We start from the raw sequence: 13475 nt of genomic DNA, 5'->3' as shown, positions 1-13475 counted from the left end.
TTTTTCTTCGTGAGGTTCAAATGTTTACTTGCTTACCTGTTGAACTGTCTTTCAGACCTTTGCCAGCGGAGGTGCAAACAGAGGCATAGGGCCATTTTCATTGGGATCAAGTACAAATTTTTGCACCTGCATCTGTTTCATAATTGCGTGGCTTAAAATGAATACACTGGTGCCAAAGTGGAGAGCAGTGCAGGGGCGGTGTTTATATATTTGGAGCCTGATTTTTTTTGGTTGGCTGGTGCATTTTTTAATAAAATTTAATTGGAATTTCCACCACCTCAGAGAATCTCTTCAAACACTGTTGGTAACCTAACAGATTAATTTGTTTATCAGAATATGAACTCAATTTTCGATGATTTTCTGCTGGAGTTGTAACTCACACGAATTGCATGTTTACACAGTTGTTTAGAGTATTCACTTTACTACAGAGAAATATAGTCCACTTAGGAGCACTGTAGTCAAAACAAGATTGTTATTTCCATCTGCAGTAGTTTATATTTAGCTGGATGGCTCTGTTCTGGGACCTCCTTGCCATTCCACGCACATATGTACAAAGCTGGATGCAGCGAGAGCAGCAGAAAGATCTCCTGGTCCGTAACAGATCAGATGTGACACTCATTAAGACAGAATCAAGACTGAAAGGAGGGGCTCGGGTGGATGTGGGTTGCAAAGTGGCTTGCTAATGCCACAGGCGGTGAAATCAACTGTTATCAGCTGGACTGTGCTTGACTTTGTGGCCAGCTCACACTATCCTTTGACTGGCTGTAATAAAAAAAAATAGTTCATTGTATAATGTTACTGAAGTTGTAACACTGTAACAATTTTTTTCTCACCATGAAGGATAAAGAATTTCAATCACAATTAGAAACAAATGATACACAAAATAAAGTAAGCTGATTGTTCATACCTTGACAACCATCACCTAAAAAAACACATCATCACTACAGCTGTTGTCATTTTAGCCCTTTTATTAACAATGCAGACCCACTCGAGCTCCTCCTCCTGATCCTCTTGCCACTTTTTAATTTATATAGCACCAACAACAGCTGCCTCAAGGTGCTTTGTATTGTGAGGTAAGACCCTACAATAACACGGAGAAAACCCCAACAATCATATGTCCACGTATGACCAAGTCATTGGCAGCAGTGGGAAGAAAAAAATCCCTTTTAAGAGGAAGAAACCACAGGAAGAAACAGGCTTAGACAGGAGCAGCCATCTGCCGCAACTGGTTGGCGGTGAAGACATGGAGAAAACATCTCCACTAGAACTAAAACTGAACCAAAATGAAGCAGTCACACATGAACCTGTATTCAGTGTAACAGGCCCAGAGAATCCCCATATTCTTTGATATAGCACCTACTGCTGCACTGCTACTGACTGTTAAAAAAGGAGTCTGCCAAAGGTAGAAAATAAAAAGGTATCAAATAATGATGATAGTAACAGACCACTTCTAGACAACAGAAAAGGTGATTCTGCTCTCAGTCTATTAGCTCAAGATGAACCTGCCTTTGCCTTTAAGGCAAGCGAGAAAGGTACAGAATTTCAATATTAGATTTTCGTCTGTGAGGGATTCTTTTTGAATAGCTTTATAGATGGAGCAGAAGTCTCTACATTCTTCTGCCTGCTTTTCAGCTAAGCCAACAAAATACCCTATTTCAAGCTTTTAATGTATATGTAACATGTTTACAGTTGCAGAGTATTGTGGTTAGTGTTTATTTCCTGTGATCCTGGCATATAGCTCAAAATAAGCCTCAGCATTGTTGTCAGAAAGATGTGATTCTCGTATTACACGCACCTTGTCCTTCAAACAACCTCACTGTGGGTTTTCTCGGATTTACGGAACTTTTGAAGATGGACGCCTTTCCGTTTCACCGCTTCAGCAATGCCGGAGAGACACACGTTGGATAACAGTTACGCACAGCAGTACTGGGAGGAGTAGTGCCACAGAAAAGTTCTGCCACCCGTTTTTAACAATATTACAGTCACAATCAGCACTCGTAGTGGGTCATTCAGTATCACCTATGATTAAAGGTACATTTGTCAGACATAATCTACAGAATGGTGACCATTAAACATAACTGTTCCTATTGTTTGCCTCTGAACATAAGGTGGCAAGAACTGCTTTTAAACAGCCTATAGGTGGGGACAATGTTGGAGTAACAGTGCCCTCCATTGTGAAACACTTAAAACAACAAAGATCAACTGGCAAAAAAATGACTAGTTACTTAGCAACAGGCACGAAACAGGATGGTGCACTCTGTCACGGCTTTGTCAAAAAGTTGTTCATGGTTGTTTTTTTCTGTATTTCTTTTCTTCTTCTTCTTCTTCTTCTTTTTTTTTTTACTGTGTATTATATCCACCAGAGCTTTAACAATGCACACCTGCTGCTCTGAAGTTACAGCAGCTCTGCGGAAATGTCTCACTCTGCCCACACGCTTTTCCTGCAAATATCCCTGCTGACGAATGGCTCTGTTTCCCAGTGATAGAGGTCATCCCTTTTAACCACTCACTGCTCCGAGGGACAACACCAGTGACTTAAATGTCATTGGCAGTCATCCTTTGGGGAGACTTTAGCCCATCATCACATGCAGGTAAATGTAAGGCTTGATTGGCTTAATGTCAGTAGCTGTATTTAATTGCTCATTAAAAAATATTTAGTGATAATGACTCCCTGTTAGCTATTAATGATTATAAAGAGCCAATCAAAAGGTATTAGCACTGTAATATCTCTAAAAATGGGTTAGATGGTAATAAGGCTGATTGGTGGGAACCAACAAGTTATACATGATATATTCTGCCTGCTTAAAAAGGATCTGTGCTCACTCAGTAACAAAAACCTTAATGATGGTCATTTCCCGTGTTTGGTTCACAAGAGAAACCTGAGGCTGAAGTCGAGGCACGAGTTCAGATGGTGTCCTTTAACCAGCGGGCAAGAGACCACGACCAACAGCTGGCTAACACCTGGAGGTCCTGCTCAGGTATCTCTGAGCAAGACACCTCATCCCTCCTGAACGCTACGGTGCAACTCACCTTTTGCCCAAAATGTAACTGTTTATATGCTGCTTTTTATGTTGGATTCAGTAAGTTTTAATTCCAGCGAGACTGTGATTTCAGCCTAAAGTAGGTGTGACATTTTCCAGCTTTTCTCTACCCTCTTTCTCCACTTTTTCGATTTATCTGCCCCCACTTCTTAGCTCCTTTTGTGTCTGTATGTTAGTGATTATTAGTTAGAGGTTCGAATATTCCACTCTCACACACACATGCATGCCCACACACACCCGTGCGGGTGTGTGCCCAGTGAATATTGGTTTTTATGTTAAAGTATGTGTCTCCAGCCACGGGCTGAAGCCAAGTGAAGGAAGACATGACAAACGACTTTGGCATTTAACATGACAGACGCCCTCTCTCTCTGTCTCCCTCTTTCCGTCTTTGTGTGTGTGTGTGTGTGTGTGTGTGTGTGTGTGTTGTAATTATGAATCTATAACAGTAGCAAACGTTAAAAAAAATCCAGAAAAAGAAAATCGAAAATTCTCAATCAGGTCAATGATTAAAGTCTGTAGTCACTTATGTAACCATATGCAGAGTGATTGCATAACTTGTGTCACCTAAAAAAAAATTGTAGTGGTAATTGTTTTTTTTATTTGTGTGCTATTTTAATTGAGATCAGATCTGCTGCTTGTGTAGAGGAGTGTTTACACTCTACTGTGTTTACTTCATTTGAGGTCCTGAACAATCACTATCATAGCTCCCCTGATGAAAGCATACAGCCGTAGCATGTTACTGAGTCGCTACACTGCAAACATTGGATTATACTTTGTTTTGTTTCATAATTTTATAGCTAACGGCTTGAAACAGTAATGGGATTTTCGTTCCACTGTAAACTCAGCCCTGTTCAACTCAAACTGATGATAAGCCAAGGTAACTGACTGACCACAGTTGCACATGCACATGCACATGGAGTCACCCATGGACAGTTAGCTTTAGTTAGTTTCTTATTTCAGATTTGTGATTACAGCAGATTTCTATATGTGTACCTGTGATGTATATGCTGGTGTGGGTACACGAGGAAGGCATTTCTTACCTTTGCAGACAGGTCTGTGGTCACTCCATGCTGCAAACACTTCTGCCACTCTCTGGCAGCTGATACTTTTGCTGCCCTGTAGAACATAGTCTTCTCCGCAGCTAAAGTGCACCACACTCCCAATGCTATGCAAAATGAAAAAAGCCACACATAACATAGTGTAAGAAAAAAAAGAAACACAGGTATAAAATGTTTATGCTGCAAATATTCTGTACAGATGTGCATTTCTGTTAAAAAGCAACTACGCCAGTGTTTTTCAATTGTACCTGAAGTCATTGCCATGGCGTTTTCCATTCTCTGGCTCTCCTGGGTCTGGGCAGGAGTTAGAAGCCTGTCTCACACCGCCTTCATTTACTACACAGAGAGACAGACAGGTGGAGAGCCGAGGACACACGCTTTAGATAAAGACAGACAGTAAAGAAGTATTTGGTTCGCTGGATTCCACGAGCAATCTTTCTCTGAAGTAAAGGTTTTGTTTTCTGACTGCTGTACATTATGAAACTCTTTCATTTTTATGCTCACATAAATACACTGTAATTCGAAATTTACCATCAAATCAACATGGTACTGCTTCAGTGCGCCCTCGCATCTGTCATTCCTCTGAATGACAGATGCGAGGGTGCCTTTAGTTTTAGCTTAGGAAATCTGCCTGCCTTATCACTCATTCGCTTTACGATCAGCAGTGAAAGACAAAAAAAAAGTTAGACCAGGAGATAGCCTAACAGACAGGCTAGATGGTGGGGTGGGCTGAAAAGGATGACACAGCACTTCAGACACGATCTTAATTCTCTCACAGACGAGCTAATCTTGACAGTAACCCTCCAAACATCACAGAGGTAGAACAGAGACAACAGACAGGACTGCACAAACACTTTCAGACTGCAACATCAGGACAAACGTGGATCTGACAGGATGCATCTTTACTCAGTATCTCTCTTTAATTACAAGACTGCTGTTGCACTGAGTGCTCATTGCTGTTTTTCCTTTATATTCAATCTTTACATTTTTTTCAGTTTTTTAATCATTTTCTTTGGTTTCTTTTGTGTATTTGTGGGCTGAGTTTGTCCCAAAATAAGGGACAAACGTGCCATGGAGCCGCTTCTGGTACGTCGCAACAAAACAAAAAGTATTAGTAGTAATACGGTATCTTAATGAGCTGCATTCCATTGATGTTCTATTTCGACCCACGTGAGAGGATATTTCCTTAATGAGATCAGGGTGAGGGTAAACTTATTCAAATTACCCTTGAGTTTCTTGCAGTTTTTCATTCAGACCAGTGAATACAGAATTAGGCCCCTCTGAGGATTTTTGAGTGATTTTTTTTTCTTCTTCTTCCCAGTCTGTCATCCTTTCCTAATGTCTAGTGTCAGCAGAATATTACTAGAGGCAGAAATCAGCCTGGTGTGCTTATTTATTTCGGCTATAGAGCAAATAAAACAGCCCGTGGTGTATTTTGATATTCAAATGCAAGGACTGATATTCAATTTAGAGGGAATAATAGTTTAGTGTGGTATAATAATCAGCTTATTTTTAAAGCATCAAGTAGACAACAGTGCGGCACTGTTCTCTTGATTACTAATTTCATTAGGATGATTAAATTACGAGTGGAAGAACATAATTCTATTTGTGTTATTTGGATGATGAATATAATATCAAAATAATTATCTTTTTTTAACTTTGCATGTTGTGGTTTTGTTTTTTATTTATGTGGTCTTGTGTGTATATGTGTATATGTTTTGCTGCTCTAATTAGTCAGCATTCCCCTCATCTTAAGAAAGGCTCTTTGCAATAAACACAGGTTAAAAAAAAGAAAATTTCCTGAATTCGCAAGAAATTTAAACAAGCTTTTTTATTGAAGAAGGCTTACAAAGTCGACTAGTCTCACTGTTTTGGAATTAAAACTCCCTTGCCGCGTTGTTTAAGATACTTTCTGGGTTTTTTTTAGTGTTCTGCTCTGACTCTTGTTGTAAGACAATTGCTGGTGAAAACTGATAAAAAAAACCAAACCAAACTTTTCTCTTATCTTAACCCCCCCGCAAAAGCCAGACAACCCAATTAGGTGTGACAAACACTGGCCAAGTGATAATACTGCCCATTTCTGTTTTCACATAAACACCTTCCCACCCAGGCTGTCTGGGCTATCTGGCTAACATGTATGTACATGTGTAGTCTGTATCAACAAACCCAGCAGGTGGTTGGTGTGCGGCTCTGTGTGTGTGGATTTGTTAGAGTAGATACTTTGTTGCTTTGTTGGAGCGGCTAATTTGACCATCTGGACTATTAACAGTACAACAGAGGGACTGGTTACAGTATCAGTTCTGTGTACACACAGACAAACACACAAAGCCCACAAAAGTGAACCCACAAACATATACATACATGCACATACACGCATGTGTACATGGGCACAGACTGACACACAGACAGGCTTAATGCTTCACTGACGAGTTAAACCAGTTAGAGAAGAACAAATTAGCATCTGAACCAGTCAGAGCCAGACTAATTAACATACAGTACACATTCATATGTGTAGAATCAAACCTCGACCATGGCTCTCCAACCTGTCAAGGAAACTGATGGATCCGCGATGTCCCGAGCCACCACGCTGTGCCTAGCTCAGAACATCGCCTCCCCATCAGCTCATACAGTATTTAAGGCAATTACACACAAACATACAATCACATAAACGCAAGCAAATAAGGAAAACGAGCAAAAAAATCAGTGATGTTTAAAAATTTATAATTACCAATCATGCAAACTAATTAACAAGAAGCAAGGCCATCATCTTGGTGTTTTTGCACGTACGGTATTAGTCTCTCGCTCTCGTATTAACACTTATGTGCACTTATATACTCATGTCCTTATACTGTGCAAAAAAATGCATGACTTTGAACCTTCATCTGCATATTTGTGAGTGCATGCGGGGTGTTTAAACTAGGTGGCAAACATAAAAGTATATAACCATCAACACCATTATAGCACACAGATAACTAACCTTCAAAGAGTTGCATAATGTCTGTGCGTACGTGTGTGATGTGAGATGAGAAGACCGAATAGAGACGCTATAGTAAAGAAGTGTGAAAGAAAGTTGGACTTACATAAAAAATAAATCTATGTATCAAGTTAAATGTTGAAAAGTGAAACATAGTTACTGAGCTCTATTTGCTGGTAATAGCTCTGCTTTTTGTGCATATTCATAGAATGTTGAAAGTTATAATTGTAGAGAAAAATGTAATCCATATGGCCAAATTGGTATTACAGTGGATGAAATGACAAAGGAACCACAGTTCCCTTCAGGTTCCCTTCAGGATGCCTATTGTGTTAGTTTCCAAGGTGACTTATTCTTATATGTGGGTATTTCAAGTCAGAAGGAACTGTGGCTGCCCACCAAAAAAGTGCACTACATTAACAGGGAAGCTGTTGTACTTATTATGAGTGCATCCTTGTTATTTTGGAAAGGTTCTAGATATAGACTGAAATATGTAACGGAAGTTTACTTTCCCACCAAATGTAAAAGGTAATAAGTCATCACACTTTATGACATAATACATTTTATAAAGTGCAGAAATACATGAAATTGTCTTGAGAGATTTTTTATAAACCCAACAATGGGTTTGAGACCTCAATGATTCATTTATAAAGGTTTGCAGGCTGTGAGAGAAGAGAAGAGAAGAGAAGAGAAGAGAAGAGAAGAGAAGAGAAGAGAAGAGAAGAGAAGAGAAGAGAAGAGAAGAGAAGAAGAGGCAGGAGTGGGCGGTAAACAATATTAACTACAGCTGATTCACATTCCTTGAGCCTAAAGCAAGACCAAAACAAACCATGATTAAACTTATCAGAACAAGCAATGATTAACTATATCAAAGCAAGCAATGAAGAAGTGGGACAGCATGACCAAAATGCATATACAAAATATCAAACAACAAAAACACGCAGCAGTCAAGCAGAACACAAAAGCACGGCTCTCGTAAAGGCTTTCCAACACATTTGTGAGTTTAAAAAGGTCTCATTTTCACATCAGTAGTCAATTTCAGCATTATGCTTTTGTAAATTGTTGCAATTAAATGTCATTTAATAAATAAGAGACAACATTAATTTTGGATTACTAATAATAAGAAGCACAAATGTGTTGAACATAATAGCCCTTATTAAGAGACAAACTTAACAAAAGTAAAACCAAATTAAAAACAAACATAAAAAGCCAGTCCAAGCTAACCAAGCCATTGCAAGTTAGTTCATTAGCCAAAGGGACATTAAGATGTGAACTCACATATTGAAAACTTGTTGCTGGAGTCTTTGCCAGGGAATAATTTAACGCCCCGCGATTTAAAATCTACTGATCGCTTCACTGCAGAGGAGAACAGAATACAGAAAAGAGAAGGAAAATCAGAACAGATTGGATAAAGTGGGGAAAAAAATTTTTGACCTAAAAAAATGATTTTTTCTTTCTTTTAAATGGCAGATTCTTCTCCCTCACAAAACTGAGAGAGAGAAGAGCAGAGCAGAAAAGAAAGTTACAAATGCAAAGTAAACTTGAAAAAATGGTGGAAACAGACAGCTAAGGGGGCGCAGAGAAGGCGAGAAGCCGAAAGGGGAAAGAAAGTTGGAGAAATGGGTTCAACAAAAGCACCATTCAGGATTTTTTGTTCATAAGAAGCTTAATCTTTCTCTCTCTCTGTCACTCACATACATCAGAAGTGAGGTTGTTTTTGCTGGAAGCCCCATCATATTTTGAACAAAAGCTGGTAAAGGAAAATTGCAGCTTTAATCAAAAGGACAATGATGCAGCTCTGTAATCAAAGCATTCCGATAATGGCACGTTACAAAATAGATGGTTCCTTTAATCAGAGTAACTCCCAGACAAGAAGGAACAAACCGAGGGATCCCTGTCGGCATGAGCTCTGTTTTCTAACACTGGTGACATCATTCGATTGCAAGGTTGGCGATGTTGTGCGTGTGCATTAGTACATTTTAGAACATATGATTACAAGGTATAGAAGCCAAATTAATGGGTTAATTAGTGATTTTATAAAATAGTAACAAAACGAAAACACTATGCTAATCTAATTTTGACTACTTTCAGAGGTGATTTTTTTCTTTCCTGTTCCACTTTGTTTAAATAAATAAACACATTATCAACATAAATAATGAAAACACAAATACATCTTGTCCTGAATGACAAAGTACAGTGACAAATCACTTTAATGAATGTCTGATAGAGCGGCTGACAGATATTGCTGTCATTAAGACTTGACTAATCCACTGAAGGATGACAAATGGCGACTGAGTTAATGCTCAACAATTATCCGAATGCTATACTGTACAACGATTACACATATGCACATACATCACTGCTATTATATTAAAAGCAGTTCTATTACATCATGTGTATTTTATGTCAGCAATAATCCCAATGTTATCCTCTATGTAGATACATGAACATATCATGCGTTAGTGATACATGTCTGTGTTGTCCATCCTGATTTATGTGCTACAAATCAATGCTCCAGGGATGTATTATTGTGTTACGTTACCAGCAGGTCAATTTCAAGTGGTCCAAATGATAGTGTTGTATCCACACCAAGAGTCAGAGATATCAATCCTTATTTACAATCAATGCTAAGCACTTACTTAATCTTAAAATATGGATAATATGGTCAATACATTCTCTAAGCAGGGCAAAAATAATACTGTATTCATACCGTTATCACATTAACACATTATTACTCTAAGTCTAAACACCAGCAGACAAAAATGGGATGGATGAAATGGTTTAAAATAGTTGTTTAACTTAAACATCTGCCTCACACAGGCCTTAAGACTAGTCAGGGATCCCCATGTAACCACTGGTTGCTAGAGAAAAGTATGTAGTTTGCAACTGGTTGGCAAGAGGTTGCTGGAGGACAGACTTTTAAATTATGTGTCAATTTGTCAAACTGATCACGAACAAATGTCCATTTTCCTTTACATTTTAGAACAATTTGTGCCATAAATTCTCTCATTAATGAGACTTCTCCAAGCAACTGAAGTCTCAGAGCTGCTTAGGGCTGCCTCTGTGCACCACACATACATAAATGCAAAAACACTGACTCCACAGCAATCCACCTACACAAAGAGTTTCATTTATTATTCCTGACAGCAGATTTATAGCTATTTAAGATGGGGGGTGGGGGTGGGAGGGGGTTCTTGATATCTGATATAATAGCAGCTATCACTTAGATAAAAAGCCGATTTTATAGTTTTTATTTATATAATATAATCAGCAGTGTTTTCATGAAACCCCCGCTCTTCCTAATATTTCAAAGTCATTATTTTTTATAAATATTCTGGAACAACAGCTGTATTTTAAAATGAGGCTAGCAAGAAACCATGATGAGAGTGAAGTGAATACATTTTCCATTCCACTGCATACAGACATGACGTCAAAGATTTAACGACTTTTTCTGACATTCGGTGGCTTATTTGATGTAGAAAAGTCGTATAAACAGTATAAAACACAAAAGGGAAAAGAAACAATAAAAGTGCAGAATTGGTGTTGCTGCCTTCACATAAAACTGATGTTTGAAAATGTCCTGATTGTCATGAATTAAGAACATTAACTGGCAAACTCGTGCTGCTTTTGACAACCGGGGAAGTTGCAAAACAGATCAAAGTCTTACAATCAGGCTTGAAATGCATCCTCTTCGGTTTGGCAGCCGAATATAGGAGTCTGGGCCAAAAATAGTTAAAAGTCAAATTTGTTTTTGCCTGTGCAGATTCATTCAGTGTATCAAGCCCTGTTAATATGCATCATAAAACCTGTCCTGTGTGACTATGTATCAAAGTTAAATACGCCCATGTTAATATTCTAGCCTAAAAGCAGCAGCTCTACTGCAAACAACAGATGGAAGGGGCAGATGCATTTATGTAAACCATATTTATGAAGTAAAGTATTTCATATTAAGAAAACTACATTCAACAAGCAAAAGCACAACCAAGAGCTCAGCTTAAGTTTCACAGCAATAAATCAGATGCTGAAGCTACATATACAAAAAAGAGAAGGAAAAAAATCAACTGAACCATGTTGTGTGGGTGTGATGTGGGCCTGATGCTTTTCAGACCCAAGTTAAAATCTGTTTTTTTTATTCCTTGAGCACAACAAAAATAAATACCAAAAGCTACAGCCACCTTGTGCAGAATCCAGCTCAATGAGTCACCATTTTTTTTAACATTACCAGTCTGTTACCTACAACACTGTCTGTTTTTCATACAGTAGTTCTTAAAACTGGTAGTGTGGAGCAGAGAGAGTCTCTGTGCCAATGATTCAGACAGATAGGCATCAAACACTTTGATTGAATTTACCAGCTTTTGGACTAGATGCTCATCTCAGGTATTTTAATGTACCTGCATGGGAAAGCAAACATTTACCGTTGTCTAGACTGAAAGCTAGGATTTATAACATAGATGTATCTGTGCTTGTTTCTCTACTCAAACGTTCCCATGGTTAATGTGAGACTGACATGAGGAATTTTAAATAAAACTCACTGAATAAAAAGTCAAATAGGTGATGTAGCTGACATGTACAAATGAGCCTTTGGAATAGTCTCCAACTCCAACTACGCTTTGCTGACTCTGAGGACTCCTTTAAAAAGCAGTGAAAATAAGTTTTTTTTAATAAAAAATAAAAATTTTTTTAATAAAACGTTGTTTTCTTTTCTGTATCTTGCATTTGTGTCGCTATTAAGCGTATTTTTAAGTTATAATTTAACTCTTTTTTATTCTGTGTTGCTGTACAGAGCTTTGCGCCTGTGAAAAGCACAGCAAATAAACTTTATGCTGCAAGAAAGGTTAAAGTAGTACCTATTATAATTAGAAATTATTAGATTTAATGATGCACTTTATAAGATTTTTAAGTGCTGCGTTTTCATATATGTGAAGAACATATTTGAATTCATATGTTTAATAGCTATAGCAATTGCACAGTAAGTAAAATAGGTGGCCTGCATGTTTGCCTGTATTAGCTGGGCACAAGGAAATAATGGAAATATTGATTTGGCAGAGTTGGTTGGTAATGCTGATTATATTCTTCTTCCTACACCTAGTTAATAATAATTTGAATATGCGCAATTAGGGAGCGTAATTAGAAGACGTGAATGATTATCAGTACAGTAGAATTGCTATTTTGTAACCACAGATGAGCAATACTATAACATCACCAGAGTGTGTCTACGCAAACAACTCACATTAATTCAACAAAGTACATTCCTAGCTAGCCTTACAGTAATGACCCCAGTGCTAACAGCCATTTTGATACAGGAACAGCAGAACACCAACTCAATAATGAAAGCCAGCACTGGTAAAATGCAAGCTCCCACAATAATATAAAAGATGATTAAGGAGTAGTTCATAGATTTATGAGCTCATATGATCCCCCTGAGGCCAGCAGTGTCTCTGTACTCAGTTTGACTAATGGTTCTTAAGCTAAGGCTGACAAGAAAAAGGATTTGGGGATTTATTTACACAAAAACCAAATTGTACGCTTTACATGTGCTAAATGCTCTCCTCTTCCTTGGCTGTAATTATGCAGAACACTTAGAATTTCAAGATGTGTGCACTTGATCACGAGCAGGTTTGAGACACTGTTGAGTTATATCAAAGGTACCATGCAGTCAACAATATCAAATATGTCAACCTCCCTGAGGGGTATACTGTTTCACTGCTAGAGTTGACTAATGTTTCTGCACCACGGGTTGACTGGAGTTTCTTTTGTACTGATTGACTTATTTTGTTGTCATAGCACTGGCTGACTGATAATGCCGTCAGTTGTTCATTAAGGGCCAATCACAGCCCTGCAGACACAGAAACTCATGAATACGTAATGAAGAGAGATGATGGAGGGATGTGATTGGTGGGCTGTGCCGCGGGGAAGGAAACAGATTGCTCGTACCTGACACGTGCACAGACAACGGACAAACGGGCGTGCGCACAAACATATGCTTAAATCTAAGCAGACGCGCAAACTGCCACGAGACGTCGTCATACAACAGACAGATCTGTCAGCTTAAGCTGGACACTTGTACAAACAGGAACGCACACTGGTAAATCCAAAGAATTGTATACAGAGCAGAGGACAACAGAAATGGCGAGAATCCACACACACACATGCACACGCAGAAACCAGACGCACATTTATACTCTTAGCACACACACAGTGCCACACATATTCTCAGCCAGGTGTTGAGGGTGTAAGGTTAGGCATTAAAGCACAGAGCCATGCAGAGAAGAATGTCAACCGAATACTTAATTAATAATGTAACTGTTCAATATTTGTTCAACATCAACTATGCCTGAGGCCTTACTTTCCCTATTGGATTGGGACAGTTTTAATATAGAAAGACTGAACACAGGATCAGAAAGA

At 38.5% G+C, this 13475-nt stretch overlaps 1 protein-coding gene across 1 annotated transcript in view; it reads right to left on the bottom strand.

The window, feature by feature from the left end:
- Positions 1–13475, bottom strand: part of csmd3b (CUB and Sushi multiple domains 3b) — a 361413-nt gene that overhangs the window by 126780 nt on the left and 221158 nt on the right. Inside the window, 3 exon segments of the mRNA XM_019350799.2 lie at positions 4082–4206; positions 4348–4435; positions 8349–8426. Coding sequence (XP_019206344.2) covers positions 4082–4206; positions 4348–4435; positions 8349–8426 — 291 coding nt within the window.

This window comes from Oreochromis niloticus, linkage group LG22 (assembly GCF_001858045.2).
Source record: "Oreochromis niloticus isolate F11D_XX linkage group LG22, O_niloticus_UMD_NMBU, whole genome shotgun sequence".
In the NCBI taxonomy this organism is placed as follows: domain Eukaryota; kingdom Metazoa; phylum Chordata; class Actinopteri; order Cichliformes; family Cichlidae; genus Oreochromis; species Oreochromis niloticus.
This window is presented reverse-complemented; position numbering and strand designations above follow the sequence as displayed.